This window comes from Balearica regulorum, chromosome 1 (assembly GCF_011004875.1).
Source record: "Balearica regulorum gibbericeps isolate bBalReg1 chromosome 1, bBalReg1.pri, whole genome shotgun sequence".
Lineage (NCBI taxonomy): Eukaryota > Metazoa > Chordata > Aves > Gruiformes > Gruidae > Balearica > Balearica regulorum.
Genome location: NC_046184.1, coordinates 159,413,275 through 159,436,746, shown reverse-complemented (window position 1 = coordinate 159,436,746; position 23,472 = coordinate 159,413,275). Strand labels below are relative to the sequence as shown.

At 37.8% G+C, this 23,472-nt stretch overlaps 1 protein-coding gene across 2 annotated transcripts in view; it reads left to right on the top strand.

Moving 5' to 3' along the window:
* The window catches only part of PCCA (propionyl-CoA carboxylase subunit alpha), a 302,667-nt gene that overhangs the window by 76,951 nt on the left and 202,244 nt on the right, over positions 1-23,472 (top strand). For both annotated transcript variants that reach the window (XR_012833141.1, XM_075740848.1), the window contains exons 7-9: positions 8,500-8,631; positions 15,676-15,712; positions 21,580-21,658. Coding sequence is in view for 1 of the 2 variants with exons in the window: in XM_075740848.1 (XP_075596963.1) it covers positions 8,500-8,631; positions 15,676-15,712; positions 21,580-21,658 (248 nt within the window). In the remaining variant the exon portion in view is untranslated. The remainder of the gene's footprint in view (positions 1-8,499; positions 8,632-15,675; positions 15,713-21,579; positions 21,659-23,472) is intronic.

Below are 23,472 nucleotides of genomic sequence, written 5' to 3'. Positions count from 1 at the left end.
GTTCTGCACAAAGGTATAAAATAATATGTAGACCATCTTAAAGCTTTAAACTGTTTTAAATTATCAAGTAAAACTTCAGCTTGATGGTCAGATCCAAAGTGAAAACTTAGAACTATAGAGCCCCAGAGGTATTTTTTGTTCTTCTCAGGGTCTTGTAGCTTTGAGTCCTTGGAAAAAGCTTCTGTGCTTTTTTCACTTGCAAAGATATGACCTGGAAGCTGAATATAATTTTTTTTCCACTTAGAAGTATAATATACACTATGAAATGTTTGATTAATGAAACTCTTTAAATTTTAAAATGCAGAATTGAATCAGTGCAAGCACATTTACCCTTTGTACATATACTGGATGATCATATGAGTTCATAGCTTTTATCTTGTTAAGATGTCTAAAGATTAGTTGGATTCTTACAGTTTTGACTTTGTAAACATCACTCCTGTGGAATTGGAGATGACTTTAAAGTTTATGTAAAAGCTATCTTTTATGCAGCATTTGTGCTTAAGGTGATGCCGACTATTTAGATTTATTCTGGCTGCTCCTTGGTGTTTATGCAGGAGGTCACGCACCTCTTCTGAGAGGCGCACACTTTTCTGGGACATTGAAGTTAAGTAGCCTTAGATTGTGCTTATACTGGTTCCAGTAACTGTGCCTTTTTAAGCTCAGCTTTAGAGTAGTCTAACAGATTGACTTCACTCTTCCCAGCCCCAAGGATTCGAGTATACACATATTACATTTTGAAAAACATAAATATACCTATCTCTCTGTATATGATATATAGGTATATGCTGTTCCTGCATTCTATTCCTAGCCTGCATTAGAGAAGGTATATCTGGGGCTTGGATAAGGCCTGTCTTCATTTGGTCCTTCAGAAGTTTGGTCATACTGGTGGAACTTAAATATAGTAAAAGATTTTCTGGTAACTGATTAATATATTTTCATAGCTCTGCATAGTTTAAACTATACTTTGGAGACCAGCGTGAACAGATTCACACCAGGATTAAATAAATCAGATTTATTTCTTAGAATAATGGCTTAAAGGGAATTTGTTAACACATCTCCCTCCCTATGCCAGAGACTAAACATGGAAACTGGCATCTGCATTGATTTATTTCTAAGTAAATAAGTGTATTCTGGTTTTCAGTTTTTAGTATTCCTGCCCAGCAGTCATCTCTCTTCTTACTTAAGGTAGTGGTTGTGAAAATGCTTTAGCATTCTGTAATTTCAGTTTTAAGTAGTAAGACAAACTTCTTGCAGCTGTGTTCAATTTCAGGTAAAGCTTTTTCATTCTGCTACCTTTTCGCTTTCTTTAGAAACACTCTTGATGTATCACTTGCTCTTACAGTACGTGCTCTTATTTGAGACAGGGAGTACAGGTATTTAAAATGGCACAGTATAGTGTCACAGGTGGTGATATAGCTTGTGTGGTGGGTCTGGCTTCTAAAATGCAGTGTTTTTTGGAGCCAAGTAACAGTAAGTTTATATTTTGAAGTAGAACTTGGAACAAGCAGTGAGGTCTGGCAGGCTGGGCAGCACAGTTCTTTACCACCACTCCAGCAAGTTGCATTGGGTTCTGTCACTTTGCCAATCACCAATTAACCTTTTACTTCCCAGGCTAGTTGCTATCACTGTCTGCCTGCTGCGTATGCAATTCAAGGTGATTATAATACTCCATCTCCTTCCCAGACCCTCAAACAAAACAAAGACCAGATCTCCTGAAAGAACTACAGTAGCCAAAGGCAAATATGTAGTCAGAGAAAAAGTAGGATGCTACAGCCTTTCCTCCTCTAGCGTATTTATCCATGTGCTTATATCACAGTATTCACAGAAGAGGTGCTATGCTGTTCTGTTGTAAGCCTGTACAGAAGGCTGTAGTTTACTTTTCTTCAGTATGGCTCACTTAAAAAACAACACCCCCCACCCCCCCAAAAAAAAGCCAACAACACAACCTTGTTCTTATGAAGGATGCTACTGTACCTGTAAGTATTATCTTTTCTCTTGTGTGTGTACGTGAATATGTGCATATTCTGAAGATCTCTTGGCTTCAAAAGTTCTGCTTGTTTCATTGTAAACAAGATTGGAGAAATTCTTGTTTGTTGAACTGCTGGAGAATCACTGCTTTTGGTGATCCATGATAATACCTAGGCATGTTGCTGTTTCAGGCCTTCTCCAACTTAAAATAAGTTGCATAAATGAAATTATCTGTTTGTTAATACTAAACTTACAGATTGATGCCTGGGCAGATCATTGCCACTCCTTTATGCTCTTTATTCTGAGCCTTCAGGATAGACAGTTCCTATATTGCGAGATCATCTGTTACGTCCCCGCTTCTTTCAACATATACCAGTATGCCTGTTCTTTTTTTTCTGGTAGGACTCCTCAATCTTTGGATGTTTCATCTGGCCACTTTAAGTGGATTTTCGTGTTCTTGGTTATTTTTTAGGCTGTTTAAACCTCTGTTGGACCTTCCTTTTGCTGCCAGCTCTGCTTCTCAGCCCTGCATTTAGCCCATGTAACTTAGAGGCTTTGAGCCCAGCTAGCAATTACAGTCATCCTTGAGCTGTGCTGCTTAGCTGCTTTGCTTTGTACGTAGCTGCAGGCAGCTGCATCTACAGGTCTGTTTACTTCTGGTGAGCCATGAGTCCCTGCTGTAGATGAGAGACCGTATTTGTGGAAGATTCCAATTTTTCTGGAACTCTGATACTGTTTGTGATTGCCAGACTACTACTGTCCCTTCCCTTCCCCATTGGATCTGCCTCCTTGACTGGCTGTGTGTTAAGAGGGAAGAGAAATTAAGGCAGTCATTCCCTAGTACAACTGTGAAAGAATTAATCAGCTGCACCCAAGTATTTCATGGAAACCTCTTCCAGATTTTCCTGTGAAGAAACTTGAGGGTTGGGACAAAACCCCTTTGAAAACCAGACCTATAATAAGAGTTTCTACTGGAGTTCTTACCTGTGGACCTTCCTTCATAATCTCGTTGGCCAGTATGTTCTTGAGTAAGTGTGGTAAGTTGTTACCACAGTAGCTGATCTTGCTGTTGTCTCACTGCGACAGAATCTTGTTTCTGCTTCTCTTCTGCCCCTAAGATGTTCCACTACTTGACAGCACATGTCAAAGACCGGGTTCAAGCAGGGGCTTTGCTTCAAGCTTCAGCTATTCTGTGATTAAAACACTGCTCCTCAGAGAAGCAACAATGTGCTTTATTGCACATTGCAAGCCTTAAAACAGAAATGCAGACTCGAAGGTGAAAGCAAGCCAATATAGCAGCATGCAGTCCTGTCATCCCCGTCCCCCCGCCCCGTATCCCCCAAGAGCTGAGCATGTGTCTTCCCCCAAAAGAAGGTTCTTGTTCCCAGTTGTGTGCTCCAGCAGCTTATGTGGTCCTTTCTCCAATGCCCATGATGCTTCTCTATTTAGCTTAACTCATGAAAGCAATGGAAGATACTTCTCACCAAAAAATGATAGGTCATTGTCTGCCATGTTGGTTAGCTAGGCCAACTGAGGAACGCCAGTGCCTGCCCTAAGAAGGAGGATAGATAGGGCTGTGGGATGGGATGTGCTGGAGAGGAAGGAGAGACTTGGAGAAGGTTGGCTCAGTTGCTTCTCTGGTCGCTCCTGACAGACTGCAGGCTCTGAGCCTGCCCAACTAGTGGTGCTGGGGTTAGGCCCTTTTCTCCTGAGTGAATTACTGTTACTGTCTTCTGGTAAGTAGCACCTCAAATTTGGGTAATGTTGAAAACATCGTATGTAAGTCTGGGTTTGAGAACATATGATCTGATGGCTGTATGCAACAGATCATTTGAGTTATGTAAATTTAATGAGCTTGTTCAAAACCAGCTCTATGTTTTAGATAGGAAAGATTATTTTCAGTAAAGTAGAGCAGCTACAATTGCTCCTGAGATCTCCATCCTCTCAGCCATTTCTTCCTCACAGATGTAGGAAAATGTTTCCCAACTAATCATTTTGGGTACCACGGAACGAGCAAGCACAAAGCCTGCATTATTGCATTGTTTCTGTGTGGTAAGATAATTATAGGGGCTCTTGCACCTGGAAGCAGCTGGGCACTTGGAATGTGTTTTGCCACATCAGTGCGGTGGAAGTGGAAGAATCATACCAAATGATCCTGAAAGAAACCACAAGATTCTTGATAGCTGTGTTTTTGTATGTGACATACCTCCTTGTTGGAGCTGCTCAGTTAAACTGGTGTTATGTGCAGATTTAAATATCTTGGCTTGAATGAGGACACCAAAAAGTGTGTTTGATTGTCCGTAACTAATGTGGTAAAAGACAGAGGAAAAGTTTTACTATCACTTGTTTTGTCTAAAGCTGGGTTGGAACTGTTCAGTCATTTCCTTCAGTGCTGAGAAGCCTGGCAGTGAGTTGGCTGGTTTGCCACATATTCATAAGCCCACAGAAGAGTATATGTTGCCAAGGGAGCTAGTGTGTATGAAAGTTTATTATGCAGTTTTCCCTCCTTCATGCTTTCTGTTCTTAGTTCTGCTTATGCTGTCGCTGAGGCTGAATACGCTACTGACTGTATAATACAGTAATTGTGAATCTCTGCATTCATAATTTCCAGGAGGCGATGCAAAGGAATCTCCTCTTCAGTTTCCTCAGGTCCTAAAGAGTTTGTCAGACAGGCGGGTCCTTTCCAAACATCGAGGGGATGGTGATTTATGCTAGCATAGCTCTGTTTGGCCCTCTCCGTACCCAGAGCAGTCAGATGTGGCTGACAGACTGTGAAGGTCACATACAGCTCAACCACAGACTTCCCAGTTGGATTTTCCAAATCTTGCCTTTGCTTGTCCTACTTTGACACTGCTTAATTTTTGCTATATTTGGGGTCCTGTGTTCCCTGAGGGTAGAATAAAGCTTTTGTCTGGCTTAAGGGGGGAAAAAAAGGCAGTTCATTCTCTCTTCCTTTTTTGTGATTTTTGAGGCACTACAATTAAACCAGCTATTGCTGGCCTCAAAAATAGAGGAGTGTTAAGGAAAACTCTTCAATATCTACCTCTTAGTCAAAGAAAGAGCTAACTTTCTTGGCATAGAATGTATTCTGAAATTGTTCTTTTTGTAAAATACTCATTATTGTTTGTCTGTACCTTTGACTATACAAAGTAGAGCAGTGATATACAGGTATGTTTCTAAAGAAAATGCTGGTGCATGTTTATGGTGAGATGTGACACATTCCCTATGCCCAGATATTTAGCCTTCAAGGCTGGAGTATGCTGCTGAACATGTGGAAGAGTAACAATTTTTGGATGAACTTGCTTGGTACGCAGTGTGTAAGCTTGTGTACGTACAGCAGAGGGTCTAGCGCTTGCAGTACATTGGCAAATCTGTGTGTGGACAGACTGTCATCAGGCACTGAAAGTTTTTCTTGCACAGTTTCACCACTTCCGTGTGTTTCATAAACTAAAGGTACTAATGGATGAACGCTGATAAATCTTTGTGGGAGCAGAAGAGGATACTGCCACATTCTTTCTTATGGTCTATTTTTGGTATTTTCAGTATCAGGCATTAGAGTTTTGAACAGATCATTTAGTACATTATGTGTGAGTATTGGCAGTGAAGAAGCTGGGGTACTTTTCTGGTGAATGAGCTGAGAAGCTTTGGCAGAGAGCTTGAGCGAGCATCTTTGAGTGACAGGGTCTTAAATCATTGTAGCAAGACTTGCAAGAGTTTGTCCCATAGTGCCTTAAGCTGACAAAGTCTTACTTTGCGAGCTTAGCTAAATTTAGTTGCAAGTCATGTCAGATAACGCACACCTTTTCTGTATAAGAGATGGTTTAATGTATTGGCTGGAAACTGGTCAATCCCCCTTGGTTTAACTTATTTTTGATTTAAGGATATTGCAGCATGCAGAGTTGTTTGGTTTCAGTCATCTTGTGATATCACATTGAGTTGAACTGTTTTGTTTCAGATTTTGTTGCTGGGAAATAACTGGATGTGATGACTAACCATATAGTGGACTAGCTGGTGGTACTAAGCTGCTGCTTGTTCACAATTGAAGAGTTGTTCTGTGTAAGGTTCAAAGCAGTTAAAGCCAACAGCTGCATGTGTAGACAAGTGCATTTTGTAAATTCTGGACATTGAAAGTATACGTTAAAAAAAAGAAAAATTCAGAGATACAAGTTGCACCCAGTGGTATTTTCAGTAGAGTAACGTGAATCTGCTGCTCATAATCTAGTACTTAATTTTTAACAAGTATTGATTGTATCCACATGGAATATTATAGCTCTACAAGATTCATGTAACAAATATACTGGATGCAGCAGATTCATTTCTTGAAATGGCCTGGGCTGTTTCTTCTCAGGTAGTTCATGAATCTGTCCTGAATGGTGCTGTCCTCTTCTTATCCAACTGCCTCCTTGGGAGGGAGCAGGGAATGAATGGGGCACTTTGAAAGTCCATGCCGTGAGGCAGTAAGAAGAGACAGTAAGTCAAGTCACATGTCCCCTGTGTGCCTTTCACTGGAAAGCAAAAGTTTTGGACCCACTTTCTTGATGACATCCTGAGATCCCATGTTTTTGGTTGTAAACTTTGAGAAGAGAGTGGGAAGACGAAGCAATATATGGTAAAATTGGAAGCATAATCTCCAGTTGCCACATACGTAAGTGAACTTTTTCTATAAAGCTTTTTGAGACTGGAATACAGTCTGAGAGAAGGCAACTCTGCCCTACTTCCAGGCGTATGCAGACGCCTATTTAAAACTCCCTTGTTAAAGAGTTTTCAGATTGTAATCTGCTGTTTCTGAAATGGTCAGAACTTTGTGTCACTATGATTTCAAACATCAGCTCTTTGCTTGTTTCTCTTCTCCTTAAAAAGTGAGTTCCTTTAGTGTTCACATCCTTTGGCACTATAATATTAATATGTCTGTACCCTTGTGTCAGTCTTCCTATCCCTTCCTCCCTCCTACTGCAGTCTTCCCAACTTTGTAAGACATCAAATCAATATTACTGAGTTGCTGAACTAATAAGCCAACTGTAGTATAGAAGAGGTGAGCTGAGATAAAAACCCTGATGGTTCATTGTGAGTTGAAGCTAACGAGCCTTTGAAGTAGCTCTAACCAATGCTTTGCATTTGGTTTGGGTGTCTTTGCATGAGCTTCCTAGTGTGTCTGTAATACTTACCTGGTCTTTTCTCAGTTATCTGTAGCACCCTGTCAGCTAGGATGATAGGAAGTTGTCCACACAGAGCTTCTGCTATTACACCCTTCGTGCTAGGAAGCTGCTGACAGTGAAAACAGTGACTCCCCAGCATGTTGGGAGCTCTCGGCTCTTAGAAGGTCACAAATAGGAGGACATTATTCCCCAGCTTAAAACCCGTATTTTTCTTATATCTGTTCTATGGTCACATACTTTCATGATATAAATGCACAAAGCTTCAGCAAATTACTTTTTATTGTTAGTCACTATAACTATCTGGCAACCCTAACATATGCAGCACAAGTGTATGTCAGAAGGACAGTGTATTAATATACCAATTCCGATATAAGAAATTGAATGTTTGCCATTGTGTTAGTATTGGTATTAAGTAAACTGCTCATCAGCTGGTAACACATTGTTTTTAAGAGTTTTACAGGTGTCTTAGAATTGAGCCAAAAAAAAATAAAAAAATCTATGAAACAGTTGGAAAAAACTGTGCAAGGTTACTAGTATGCTTATTCTTTTGATGTGGGTTTTTTTTTTTTCCCTATAGTACAAAAGATGTTAAGTTGCTGGAAACATGCATGTACTCATTGATGCATCAGTAATTTTCAGTGAAACAGTTCCGATAGAATTGCCTTTAGCTCTGTATGTTTCTGACCCTGGAGAGGTTTGAAGAAAAAGTCTGTATACTTGATCACTGAAATCCGTTACTGGCATAGAGAAACAGGAGGGGAAAAAATGCAATTCAGTGTTCTGTCTGTATTAAACTTTAAGTATTAAAGTATTTTATGTTAACCTATTTCTGCATTTATATTGAAAGAGTTGTCTGAAAGAGCAGGGGAATCATTATTTTACTTATTACCTTATTTTCAAGATCTGCAAATACATTGAGTAAGAGACTTTAATTTTGATTTTCATCAAGGTTTGATTTTAAGAATGTATAATGGAACTGCATTACAGTTTAGCAAGCATATCTTTGTAAATCACTTGCAACTATTCCAATGGTGAGTTAAGTAGCCTCTATTTTCTCAAGGGATATTTCTAACTTTCAGGCTGGAGTACTTCCACTTTCAGCTATTTTTCTTTGGCCTGGCTTTGATTTATACAAATGCTAATTATAGAGGCTTTGAATCTGTGTGTATACATAGTTTCACAAGGTCATACACATTTCTAATGAACTGGTTGAAATGCTGCTTATATATTGCTAGACCGTTACATAAACAGATCACTGTCTTCTAAACATTTCATTAATCAGCTCAAAAAGAGAGAAAAAAAATCAGTAGTAATATCTGTATAAAGCTGATTTTTAGTTTCATCTCCTAAAGTTATACCTTCACTGTCTTTGCAGGCATCAGAAGGTGTCACCTTCATTGGACCTGACACACATGCTATTCAAGCTATGGGAGACAAGATTGAAAGCAAATTGTTAGCCAAGAATGCAAAGGTCAACACGATCCCTGGCTTTGATGGAGTAGTTAAGGTGAGAAATCATTTAATTACTGTCTACCCACTGTAGGAACAGTGTCTAAATTGAAGTACAGCTATTGAAGGTCTGATGCAGAATGTAATTATAACTTCTTTTTCAGTAAGATGTAATTAAAAATGGGATAAAGATTTTTACTAGCAAGAGAGCTTTGGGGAAGAATGATGTCAATGATGTAGTAAGGACTGCTTCTATGGAGTCTCTAAAAATGTTTTGCTTTAACATGAAGGCAGGTAAATGTGTTAAATATCAGATATGGATTCAACTATCTGCATGTGTCCTTACATTTCTTGGCTCTGTGCTTCTTGTTAGCCAAGATCTTGACAGGCAGAAGTTAACGGTGAAGCTTGTTACACTGTATGAAGTTTTCATTTTATGGTCTGTGCTGATGGTATAGATTTCCAGGTGTTGCAAAACTCAGTGTGGGGGGAAGTTGGTGGCTCTTTGTCTGGGTCTAGAGGTAGTGTTCCTCCTGGGGTTTTAGAAGGAATGATTTCCAACAGTTTTATAAATATTTTGGTTGTTTCTTTATATTTTGTAAGGTGAAATAAAGTATTTCTTTGGTTGCGTTGGGCTCTTGTAAGCTTTCCTGTGTGTGTCTTTACATATTGTCTGTCTTAACGTAGGTAAATAAGATTTTTTCCTTTAAAACCTTCGTTGTATATACCCAAAACTTTGGTGTATTGTAAAATGTTGACCTGGGTTGAAATTTTTTGTGCTTGGCATGTCAAGTTAGATTTTTTTTTCATATGAAATTTAAGTAAAACTTTGAGTTGCAGGAAAAAGTGAAGTTTTTTTTCAACAACACTTTAACATAGTTGAAGGGAAAGCTTTTCAGGTTTTATTTATGACAATTGTTACTGACCTTCGATCATCATAAATCTTATTTACATGATGAAATAGGAAATGTCAAGATAATTGGGAACAACTGAATATATTGATGGAATGCAGACTGTATTTTAAGGAACTACATATACCAGGGCAATGGTTTTCAGCATCATGTCAGCTAAGTTGGATTTTAAACCCTGTTAGCAGGAAGAAAACAAACCCAGCTAAATGAGAAAGGTGAACAGAGTGCAAAGAAGCTAAGCCTCCATAAAATTATCATTCTGATGAGGATGTCTGGAGAACTTGGCTACTGAGAGAGAACAATAAAATCATGAAGTAGCTGAGGTCAAAATGCACAAGAGAATTCTTCAGTACTTGTGATGGAAACGCCCGTTTTGTGTAACGCCTGGCAGTGGGATGTGCTTCAACAGGAAAAAGTACAAAGAATTGCTTCTCTTATGGAGGGCTCCGTATGAGTGGTAGGCTGGCATTTGTAGCAGTGCTGAATTCTGGCAGCATTTCTTCAGATTTTTTGTTGTGTGTTTTAGCAGTCCTTGTGTATGTGGTCCTTTTAGCACTCATAAGATTTAATGGCAGCCAAGCTATCCTGTATAAGACCAAGCTATTGTGTCTAAGATGCTCTGTTCTCTCTGATATCCTGTATATTCTTCTAGAAATCCTGAAAATAACTTCTGGGAAAAACATCTCATTAGGAGATAACTTTGATCATCTAAACCCCACAAAACTTCTTCTAGTGCAGAATCAAATACTGAAAATGCTGGTTTCATCACTGAATCAAGTTAAAACTTCTGTGAGGGTCTGTTATTCTGCTAATATAAACAAACACACCTGCCAAGGTAGAGTAGTGGTTAATGAGCAGATAGCCATATAACTAGTGAAACTTAGCTACTTACCTGTATGCACTTGTTTCCGAGGCCTGTAATTGCACTTTTTTTGACAATTACCTGAACTTCCTGATGCAAAATCATAGAATCATAGAATAGTTTGGGTTGGAAGGGACCTTAAAGACCATCTAGTTCCAACCCTCCTACTGTGGGCAGGGACACCCTCCACTAGACCACATTGCCCAAAGCCCCATCCAGCCTGGTCTTAAACACTTCCAGGGATGGGGCCTCCACAACCTCTCTGGGCATCCTGTCATAGGGAAGAATTTCTTTCTAATATCTAATCTAAATCGACCCTCCTTCAGCTTAAACCCATTACCCCTTGTCTCCTGTCCCTACACTCCCTGATAAACAGTCCCTCACCAGCTTTCCTGTAGGCCCCTTCAGGTACTGGTAAGCTGCAAGAGTGCAAGTGATCTGGCTGGCAATTGGCTATATGCAATGGTAGTCTTAACACCAAATGAACTGGAATGTAGGATTGAGTTGACAACTCCAATCCTCAGCTATTGAAAGGAGCTCATGCAGTAGTTGCTTAATCCTGAAGCATCCATATCATATCAATTTCACATACCTCAGCCTTGCACTAGTTCTGATTATCTGAAGAGTGTTGATGAAAAAGAACATGAGATTAAAAAAAGTCTACAGTATACCCACCAGAAAAAAAGGAGTCCACAGACATTGCCAGTGTTGTAGTTTCTATCAGAAAGGGGAGATGAAAATTTTAGGTTAACTAGTGCTTTGGTTACCAGTTCTAGGAAATAAAACTTCTGATAATTGATATTCTCATCCTTGCTACGGATCTAAATATGTGCCTGTGTTTGTCCTCTGATCTCCTTTTTGTGATAATGTCTTTTGCTTGGATGAATACCCAAGTAATTAGGTCATACAGGATGCCTGATCTTTGGTTAGAGCTTGATGTACAATTTTGCCAATTCGGATTAACATAGGAAGGGCAAAGCTGTGCAATACCAGGTACAATCGGAAGAGCAATGCACAAAGAATTTGAGACTGCATAGGATTTCTGCCATTCTGTGGGAGACCTGTTTTGGTTGGAGTTATGAAGTTTTCAAAATCTGGAGGCTCTTCTTGAGAAATAAAATTTTTAAAGGTCTTAGGAAGGAGTTAAGTGCCTACTTGATACTTGAGTTGATTAGAGGTAGCTTCATCTTTATAGTGGAGTCTAATAAAGCTGGAAGAAAACTGCATTCATGCCTCTGACAGTGCCAGAAGTTAAGAAAGATCAGTTGCGTGTATTCTTTGTGGATGAATAGTTAAAGCAAACATAGAGTAACAACTTCTAGTGCTTTGTTATTCCACTTAAGACTGCACTGAAAATCTTTGTTACTTGAAGAGTTGTCTTTATCTAGCACTTGTTAAATAGTGCTGCAGATACCCTTTATACATGAAGGACCTATGTAAGTGTTTTTCCCCTCTTATTTGTGTTGCTTAGCACTTACACGGAGTAGACATTGCAATTGCTAAGATTTTGTAGTAACATCTTGGAGAAGTTGCATGCAGAAAAATTCCCAGTGACTAGAAATTAAATTAGAAGTTGAAGAGAAGGGAAGACCTTCAACAGTATACTTAAGGACCTGGAGGGATTGAAGAGGCAGATGGTCGACATAACAGAACTAACTATTCTCATATATGCTGTAGCAAATAAGAAACTGAGAATGGAAAGGCATGGAGAGAGGGTAGTTTGACAAAGAGTAATTTTCTTCTCGTTGCTAGTTCAGTTTCTCATTTGGCTGGGGCAAGGGTTATCCAGTCTACACATGTAAGGAACTTGAGTCTGGTACTGTCAGCTACAGAGCCAACAAAAGCATTCAAAGGTAGTTAATTTTCAAATCTGTAACTACAAGTAGTTTCCAAAAACCTGATTGGGAGAGAGTGGCAAATAGTCTTAATCAAAAGAATTAGTGTTAATCCACGTGAGCAATGGCTATACTCAAGTTAGAGCTGAGATGATTGTCCATAAACGAGTAAAGAGGAGTAAGTGACAAGAAGAAAGTGGAGGCTGAGTAATGACTATAAGGAGATGTTGCAGTAGAAAAACTGGCAGAAGAATGGCAAGGGAAGAAAGACTTTTATATTGTTTTGCCACGTACAGCCGGTTTGGTTTTCTGGCTGGTAGAACGCAGCTGGATGCAAGACCCAGAAGATTAATATCTATGGGTGTCTACTTAGTTTCACTGATGTCAGTAGACATGTTGAAGGTTTTCAGCAAGGCTCTGAGTTTACTGTATGTAAGCTTCAAGTGTCTGTTTTGGCTGCATTCTTGCATTGAGGTATTGACATTGGTATTAAGTGACCACTGTATTGCTGGAGAGGTTGTTGGAGACTAGACATGAACTGGAGGTTCTTTAAGGCCAACACTCTCAGCCATGAAAACTATTATGTAGTTCTTCGTAATTAATAAAATGCTTTACAGCTCTAGGAGTCTCTTAAACAGCTTTATCCTGGCATTCCTCTATATCAGAGGAGTTCTGCTTTTTTGTCTCCGCCTGCTGGTACTTGACGGAGAGGCGTGTACATGAAATTAGGAAGTTAAATTCTTACGCAAAATGAGCATTTTATGTCTCTTTAACTTAATGAAATCAGCCATTTGTAAAAACACTATGACATCATTTTATAACTCTTGTGATTTTTATAAACTTGTACCTTTACTTGAACAATTTTATTTGTACAATAAATGTGGTGCTAAAATTATATAATTCTTTACAATCTGCAGTTTATTTTGGGAAAATGGTAGCGTAGCTAATGTGTCTTTGGGAGGAAATGGCAGTAAATCATTGATGACTCCTGCTTTTAAAAAAGAATTCAAAATGGTTTTAGTACCAGTGTGGTTTTACATATTTTGCACGTATGGACTGGTGTTATGCAGTGACATAGCATTCTGTTTTTACCCCCTATGGTAAATATTCTGTATCTATCACAAGTTCTTTGCACCAAAAATCTATAGTAACTGTCCTAACTTTTTATAAGTACTCAAACTGCTGCTGTATTTATGTAATCTGCGAGTGAAATGCATGACACTAAACCATACTTAGGGAAAAAGATCAAAAGACCAGAGATTTCAATATGTGAGTTGTTTATTAATTCTCTGTTTATTAGTTTTTTCTCTTTAAAGCACAGCATATTTTTGTTTTCTATTTCAGAAACTCTCTTTGAAGGCTAAAGAATTTGAATATGCATTGATTATTTTTTTAATCTTAGAGCTTGGGTTCTAATATATTAGAACTGTAAAAGAAACAGATGTTGAAATAGTGTAAATGAATAATTGTGCTGGGCAGATGACTTCAGTCTGTTCAAGCCAGAACTGAGACAATTAGTGCTGCTGATACGATGCCGCTTATTACTTAAAGTTGTTGTATGCATGCATAAAAAGTACAGTGGCAGTGAAAAGTTTCCCCTATAATGATTTGCAGCTTGTCTTCCTGTGGACTGCAGTGTGTCAGTTAGCCACTTGTTTGCAGGTAACTAAGTGAAAAAAAATTACCGTGTTTGCTCCCCCCCCCCCTTAATTCTATCTTGCAAGTATATGAGTGAATTTGCAAGAGAAAAGAAATGTAAAAGTTTCCTTCTCGACTATAATCGTGGCTCTTCATCAGTCATCACTCTTCCTGCATTTTGTTCAAGAGCCTCTAATTGTCTGCATTTGGCAGGTTTAACACTTCCTGACAGAGAGGCTATTAAGGGGAAGTATTCTCGCATAACTGTCACAGGCAGGAACAAAGAACCTTCAAACTCAATGTGTGGAAACCACTAACATTCTTAAATGACCCTTTTCATGCATTTTATCCCTTTAAGCTAAAATTTGGAGGGTGCAGGGTCATGGAAAGCAGCAAGGTGTAATAAAGCAGTAAACCCCGGGGTTTTTTTATTTTTTTTTTGGGGGGGAAGTTTTTTGTTAGATTTATCTCTTGACTTAAAAACAATTGTTATTTGGAAAAAAATCTCATTAACAGATGTGACTGGAGTAAAAAGACTTAAAACTGATGTTGCTTTCAGGACTGCTTTGAACTTAACAAGCACCGATTTGTGGAGCAGACTAGCTAATGAAAGGAAATTAAATTTTCTGACAACTTCCCCTACCAGCCCCCTTATTCTTCATGGGGCTGTTACTAGGTACTGAAGACTTTTAAAGAGGATTTTGTTTTATTATCGGACATAAATGAACCAGGTATGAACATTTCTTATGGGTTTTTTTTTTAAAGTTCTGACCTGGGTGCTTTAAAACGGATTGCCTTGAAAGCTTTAAAAATATCAGGTTTCATTTTAATGTTCATAAGTCAGCCCCCATAGTTTCAGACACACTTAGCAGCTGGTGGTTTCCAGACATTACTGCCTTCCATACAAATTTTTTAATGCATGTCACAAAATAGTATAAATACTAGCAAATTTGGATGGAATTTTCAAACTTAACCTGTGCCACTGTAACTTAACCCTTTTTTCTTTCTAGTATTGTATAATGGAAATAGTTATCAGTAGAAGAAACCAGAATGAACTACTGCAGGAAAAGAGATTTGGTTATTAAGAAGTTCAAGTATTTTGGTTTTTATTCTGTGGGTTTCCTAGTACTTCTTTCTGTACCAGACTATAGTGGTATGAGTCAGCTGAAGCAATAGGTGGCATCAACAAAAAGATTTTTCTAATTGTAGTGCACTAGTAACGTGTGGATTCATTAATGGAAACAATTATGTGAATCTTCTCATTTCAGATACAGTTGAAAATGATGCATTTGAGGTTAATTTCATTCTGTCTTTAGAATGGAAAACTTGCAAAAGTGAAATGCTTGTGTTTGTTCTTCAGTAGATGGAAAAAAAACCTTGTCTTCAAAGAAGTTCTGCAAGATTTTTTCTGAACCTGAATCACTCCCAAACAATAGAGAATCAACTCCCCCTACTGACAAGAACCAGGAAAACACAAGAAATACCTGTGAGGACAGAAAAAAGCTGGCAGTGGACAAACTTTAACGATCTGATTTATGGTCCATTATTGATTGTAAACGTCTAAATTCTAGCATTAAATTCCTACAACTGCAGAAAATCATTTTGCGATCCTGGTTGTGTTTCCTGTCAGCTGATTCCTCGTTGCTTTGAGTTTCTCAGTATACTAATGATGAGGTAGAATTTACATTCCACTTATGGTATTAATTTTACATTCCTCTGGCTGAAAAGGGTCAGAAGGTTGTAAAATCAAACATTAAATGAATCAGAGGAGACAGTAGTGCAATATATGACTGCCCTCAGGACATAGTGCAATGGCTGATGGGATTAACGTTGGGTCTCATTTCCTGCTTTTACAGGATGCAGATGAAGCTGTCAGAATTGCAAGGGAAATTGGTAAGTTCTTAAATTAGCTATGGTGGGATTTCTGTGCCTCTCAGCAGACATGGTCGACTAAATTGAATGTGTAATAAGTAATCCCTATAGAACAAATAATGTTTTAATAGTTTTTAAGTTCCCTGTTGCCTATAGAACTAGAAGAATCTAGGCATTAACGCCCTGTCTCTTAAATCATCACATTTTAGCTGTACAAACTGGACTTTACAGAACAAGTGCAGCCATGATTTGTGGAATGCATGTAATATGCAGCAATGAGTAGCTTGCTAAAGGAGTTATTTCAAAGATATACTTTGAAATTGGACATGATAGAAGTTAGGCATGGCACATTTCTTTTTATATGGAGGCTGACGCTGGTGATGTTATGATCTTTGTTCTTCATCACTGTGTGGACTGCAATTAGACTAAATATCATCCACACTATCAGCCTTTCTTCTGTGCTTTCTCGAATAAAGTCACTATTCGGCATCTGAGTATCTTACAGGATGGTGAAAAGAGCAACCAGCAAACTGTCTGGGACTCATTTTGATGAAGGTTAAGTGTAATATGTGTTTTAATGAGTTTTGGCTTTTATTTACTAAAGCTTAATATTAGGGAAAATATTTAACCATATGCTTGAGATTACACGTGTTCTTAAATGCTTTCTAGAAGAAAACTCTAATGCAATGAGAAATTTTTTCTGGGTTTTTAATTTTTTTTTATTTTAAGAGACAGTAGCCATGAGAAGCTATTTAGGTTCATCGCAGGTACATAATCGAAAGGATGTATCTACATTTGTAGCTGCTTTTACTGATGTAGCTACAAATACATCTCACCTGTGTCAAACTATGGCTGTGCCTTATGTGCCAAATAGAAATTTGGATTTGCACTGCTGCAGATGACTTTTCCTCTGTAACACCTTTCCACTTGGAGTTTAAGTTGGGGTTCTTACCCTGCATTGATTAACTCCCCTGAAACCCCTCAGTGTAGGCTTGGCTGGATTTTAAGCTGATTCTGTGGGTCAGCCTTTATGTCCCTGTTGGGAAATCAAGTGATTGCCGATCATTCTTATCGGAGCAAAAACAAAAGGAAGAGGTTATCAACCAAATTGGAACATTCTGAGGAGAACTGTAAATAAAATTGGGTTTAGCCCTTAAAAAGGGCATACATAGTATTATGACTATGTCAGTTTAGTTTTTATTTCAATAGCCTTTCTTGCTCTTGTTTTTTAAAGATTTCCTGCAAGTATTTTTAAAGCACTTTTAATTAATGTATGTTGGAAGGCATTCACTGGTTTCCTAGATACCCTTTAAAATGTATTCTTGCTTAATTTTCTTCTGAGTTGTTCTGGTGTTCTGTTGACTGGTTCCTGTCTTTGACATCAGTAGCACTGTGGAGGTCGTTATATCATGCAGTCTTAAATCTGTCGATATTAAGTCAATTACAGACAGCTTGGTGGTGCTTTATCTAGATGGCAAATTCTTAAACCATTTTGATACAAAAAAGGTTTATGCTATGATGTCATGTAGTGAAAGAAAAATGTCCTTTCTAGCTTTTTCCTACCCGTGTTTTGACCAGTCGATCAGTTTGGTTAACCTTCTGTCTAATCATGCCTGCTGATCAGAATAAAATCCAATAGTTTGTAATTTCAAAGGATCTAAAATAGGATGAAACTGAAGTCTCCTAGGTATATAATGCATTTGTGCTCATGTATAAGGCACTTGAGATACAATTGAATACTTTCAGATTATTTTTAATTTCACTTATCCAGAACCTCAGTCTTCTAAGAATGCATAAGTAATTACTTAAAAAAAAAAAAAAGTCATTGTGGGTCAGCACTTAAAACTCTAAAACACTGTGTAATGTTCTCTTGCTGCCTGCGTTTTTTCTTGTTTTTCCCTGCTACGTTCTGGCCAAAGATGCAGTAGTAGTGGAGCATGGCTCTTCTGGGTTGAGATGCTGCCTTTACCTGTTTCAGTGACTTATGGATACAAATTTTGTAAGTACAGGAGTAAAACCTACCTTTTGCCTCTCATTTGAGATGTGCTCTCCCAAGTTGCCAAGAGACAATGTGACAGAGATACTAGGTTAAATCAGGAACTGGAAGAAGCTTGGGCACAAATTGTTGTATAGGCTCCTTTCTATAGTTTCTTTTCTCTATTTGTCTGTGTGGGCTGTTCTCTTGCGATCCTTTCTGTAGTGCTTAATCATATTGGCTCTTTGCCCATGCTGCTTTTAAGTCTGTAAGTTGTACATTAAGAACTTCTAGCTTCTTGACTTCGGAAGCATTGATGAAACTCCAGAAAGTCTTACTCTTCAGTTTGTTTGAAAGAACTAAACAACTATGAAGTGCAGGCAATTAAACTAAATGAAAGTCTATACAAAACTGAAGAGGTGAAAACCATGTTTTTGTTAGGTTTCATTTTATGTGGGTTTAGTTCGTACTAGTTTTTCAATAATGGATATTGAAGAGAATCTGGTATTGTCACATGCAATGTTGCTTAAACTGATATTGCACAATGTATTCTGCGGCCTACTACTTGCAACTTTATAAAAATGATTAAATGAGTCTAAAACCATGGTGGTGGCAAAGGATGGGAACTAATAACTGTGGGACATCAGAAGCTTGTTTGCTCCTTTTACCATTTAGATTCTCAGAATAGTAACCACCCTGGAAACAAAGCAGTCTTAATAGTACCCATTTAACAGCAAAAAATTGCCTGATGACCTTCAAATTTGAAGGCTTTTTATTTCCTGCTTTCTAAGATCTTTTTAGACCTGTCCTTTAGATGTGTTGTGAGAATGTAAAGCTACAGAACAAAAGTAGTTTTTATTCTTGCATGCAGTTTTAATTTCCTGTAAATTGGTGTCTAGTTTGAGGGAAGGGTTGAAAACCTAACACCTACTAAAAATATGCCTGCTTTGTGAGACTCTTCGTTGCTGTTGTCGTGGGTTCTTACAAGTGCTCTTAAAAATTGTTTGCATGCCTCTCTCTTCCCACAACTAATCCAACCAATCTATGTGAGCATACTTCAGCGATTTTAATTGCTGCTGAATTAGTGCAAAAGTGGTTAGGAGAATGATAAATAACACATCCCGATCCTAACGTCCTATATCCAATATGTACACAAAACATAGATTCTACAAAGCCTGCCCTGTCTGAGTGCACATCAGTCTTTGGTATTGGCCAGTTTAGTTCAGTGCCCCAGAGAGCAAGTAGTGTGGAAAGGTGTATTTGAGCAAAAGTCCAAGTCCCCTTATTTTAAGGGGACTGGCTAACTGTCATTCTAACTTGTAGAGGTCTATTGCAAAGAATTTTTCCTTCTCAACCTAAAAAGCTGTATGCATCTTTTCAAAACAGGCCTTACTTTGATTTGATTTTAACTATATTGTGGTTCTCTGGGATCTGTAACTGCCTAATTACAAGTGCGGTTGACACGTATGATCAGTATTCATAAAGGGAGCAGGGGAAGGCAAAGTGTTCTGCACGTGGTGAGTGATACTGGTAATCCATGTATCCAGTCTGATAGTTGTGATATATCAACTTTTGTTTTCTGTAGCATATAAAGACTTGCCAAGGCTCATTGCCAGCATGCCTATTTTGCTGTTGAAACAAAAGAACAGTACACTAGGACTAGACTCTGCTCACAGTATTAAAATCAGCAAGCCATTCAAGAGACTGATATTGTTAGACTGAAATTGTTAGTATAATTGATCTTGATATTTTTCAAGTAGATATAACACTGAATAAGGTAGATTAGGTGATGGAAATTGCCATAGTGAGTTTGCAATATAAGGCTAAAAACAATGCTTATTTCAGACTTGAAGACTCTCTAGTGGGAGTCTTCAGCTGGTGATAGTGTTCCCAGAGATTTAAATTCACAACTGCTAACTGGTTAAATCTCATGTCTTGCATGAACAATCATACAAAATGTGCTTTTTGGTTTATTTCAAGATTGCCAGTGACTTGTCTGCGAGCCTGGCAGTTGACAGGGATCTAGAAAAGCAGCAACAGCATAGATAAATTCTACCTGTGAAGATGTTGCATATACTGCATTTCATGAAAATGAGTTGAACTTCACCGTCTGCTGTGTGCAATCTTGAGTTGTTATGCCTGTGCCCTTTTATCTCTGGGATTGTAGAGACCTTGAAAATACTTAATATGGTTCTGTATCCAGCACATTGTGACTTGTCCCATACCCCTCTGTGGGCAACAGCAGATATTTAATAAAAAAACTTAAGAGACAGTCTAGCAAGTGTATTTGCATGGCTCTGTTTCATCTTACCCATATACCTATTAACTAGAAAATACTTTAGACTCTAAAGCATGAAGATTTACAGCCTTTTGGTCATCTCTGCCTAGAGGAACTTGATTTGTGCTCTTCATATGCTTATCTTTTACCTTTCTGCGGCTTTCAGCCACATGAATGCTCTGTAGCGTGGGGTTCCACAGTCTAATAACATGTTATGTTGGAAACTATTTTATTGATTTTTGCTGTTTCTTTGTTAATTTGATGTTCTTTTGTACTGTTGCCGCTTTCCTGTCTTCCAATCAACACTACTCTGTTTCTTATGCTTGTACCATGCCTCTTTTTTGTGTTCACTTCGGGCTATTTAAGCAAAAGATTTTCCAGATCTTTCTGGTTTTAATTATCTTCTCCTGAACCTCCTTTCAGTCAAATGACTTTGGGGAGGTGTGGATGTACTGTATCACTGTCACTTGACAGAGTAAGAGTAGATCTGCATTCCAGAAAGAAACCGTAAGCATTAGTTACACATGATAGCAGACTTGACCGTTTCTATTGGGAGCCATATTCAAATGTCCCTTTCTGTCCCCAGATCAAAGCCTTTTATAGAATGGGTCTTCAATTTGCAAGGACTCGTGGACTCTTCTTGCCAGGCAATATCAACTGGTCTGATATTTGGCTTAATTTGGTGATTTTCATTAAACATACTGGAGACCAAAGGCTTGAAAGAATTTTCCGCTATATCCTAGAAATGTCAAAAAATTTCTAATTAGGTCCTTAATTTTCAAATTTCTGTATGTTCATGTGAGAAAGGTGACGTTCACTGATATGAGTAAGAAATTGGTTTAGGAAGTTGTTTTGAATTAAAATATTGTACTACAAGATAATCGTTACTGAATCTGCTTTGAAACAGCATACTTTGTTACTGTACTTTCCTAGCTATCTGAAAACTAAGGTCCTGACTCATAGCCGTATTAAGGTGTCTTGTTCTGAGAGTAAAATACTACCAGTTGTGCACAAAGATGTCAGATTTATGCTGCTCATTTTTTTTAACTACTTCTTGGTTTGGGGAAAATACTTTTTTATTGAAAAAAGTGTAATAATTTGTTTTTTATGATATTTATTACATAGTATCTGAGCAGGACAGCTCTTTTGAGGTGCTGTTACTTAAAATGTACTGCACCAGAAGTGTTGATAAGATACAGGTTTGCTTACTGAATCTATTGACTAATAAATAGTTTATGAAGATCTCCTCATTTTTGCTAGTAATCTTTTTAATAATTTTATCAAAGCTATAGCTTATTTCAGCAGTAAAAAAAGGAACAAAAATTTATTGCTAAAGAAATGTGAGCTTAAAAAGGTCAAATGCCTTTATTCATAAATCACTTTGTTACTTAGAAATAATTCATTCAGTGCTTTTTGGTATAAATGAAATGGAGAAGACAACCTTTCTTGGCTTCAGAAATCACAGTACTGACAGCTAAGTCTTGAAAAGAAAAATCTCTCCTTTCCCTCCAAACAAAGTGTTTTAATAAACGAAGTTATTGTCTACTGGCATTATTGGACATGTGGTCAGTTGTCATGTTCCTCTGACCAACTGAACAAAGTTTGAACTTCTGTCTAATTGTTCCCCGCTGTTAGGCTACCCTGTCATGATCAAGGCCTCAGCAGGTGGTGGTGGGAAAGGCATGAGAATCGCTTGGGATGATGAAGAGACCAGGTGAGATGCTGTCCAAAAGCTTGCCTTGATGAATACGGCAGTTACTGAAGTCCCATTAAGGGACTGTGAGCTGACAGTTGAGCAGATATGAAATGTTAAGCAGAGAAATTGGATATTAGTTGGGTTTTTCCTTTTCATATAGTGAGTGGTACACTTTGGGAGTTTGCATGTGTCTATTGAAAATTAATTTTTGCATAAACCTTACAAAACATGGTCCATTAATTTAAGTAAAAACCCAACACTTACAGCTGCCTTTAGTCCAATGATAGACTGTAATAACATTTTGTAAATATGTATGAATGTAAATAACACTTTGCTGTATGCCTTTCAGAATGCTGATGTATTAATTGTCTGTGTGTTAGGTAGAATACTTATTGGCCCTGATTCTCAAACATTAATGTGTGCCATTAATTCTGTTAAAGTTGATGAGACTGATTATTCGTGTGTGGAAACACAGTGTTTCCAGAATGTGCTCTAACAAATTGTGTACTTCTGCATTTAAAATATTTGTCTCAGCAAACTATTGTGCTTTTGCCTGTTTGAAACAATGTTTGTTTAAATACACAGACATTTTCAGGTCTCACAATGGTTGTCTGAATCCTGAACACTTCAAGATGGTTTGTTATTGACTGGACGAGTTTTACAATCCATTCTCTGTTGATATTCTGACAGTGAGGAGCTTGGTTTCAGCCCCATATGCCACTGATGTTACAGAAAAATGTGTTTTGGATTTTTTTTCAGACTTGCAACAAAAAGCTTGTTTGATCCAAAGTGAGATAAACTTTTTTCCTTTCCACGTGGGGAGAGCAGCACATATGCTGGAATCAACTCAAAGTACAAATCAAATTTTCATTAGTTTAATTTAGTCACCTGCAAGACTGCCCTGTCATATTTTTCTGTTCCCTATTAAATTTTTTGCTTGTCAAAACCTAAAAAATGGAAAAAAAACCAATGAATGGCTAGCAGTTAAATTTTAGATTTAAAGAAAGCATGAGGGTTTTTGTACCTTGCTACCTCTAGCCCATTTATATTCAAATCTAAATAGGAAAATAGTTTTGCACATTAGAATGAAGATCTAGAGTAACCTGCTTTCTTACAAGAATGCTTTGTTCCTGCTGCTTTAGAATCCAAAATTACTGCCTTGATCTTGTTCAGGCAGCAATTGCATCTGTTGGACTTAAAAGGAAGGCATTTATTTCTTCTTTGCTCAGAAAGGAGTAAAGGAGCTCGATTAAAGTAACTGTTTAAAAATGGAAAACTGGATCTAAATGCTAATTTGGTTTGGAGAAAAGTTGTGGTTGTTGTTGAGAAAGATAGAGCTGATTGGTATCAACAGAAGTCAGCTAGAGATGTTTTTTGTACATTTGCATACAAAATTAACTTAATATTGCTCTGACCCAGTGATACTAGTTTGAGGTTCTAGTCTTGTTTGTGGAAAGCCTTTGAAATACCGTTTAGGTCCCTATTTGCTAGTGGTGCTCTTATAATAATCCTTTTGGGTATTTATGCAAGCCTTGTCTTTACAGTATAATTTTATAGAGTAATATCTAAAAAGTGTTTGGAGAAAGAACATCTAGACTGGCTCACAGATCAACACTACTTACTGATCCTATATCAAGGAGAAATGCTTATTTTAACATTTACGTGTAAGCAGGAATGAAGGCAAAATTAAGTTGGCAGAGTACTTGTTGCAGAAAGACAAAAGCGAGGTTAAGAGAACTGGAGATAGAAACATTATTTTGCATGTACATATGAAATAGAGCATCTGAGTTTCTCTCATAGTCTGTCTTGAAGAAATATCTGTGAGATTGTAA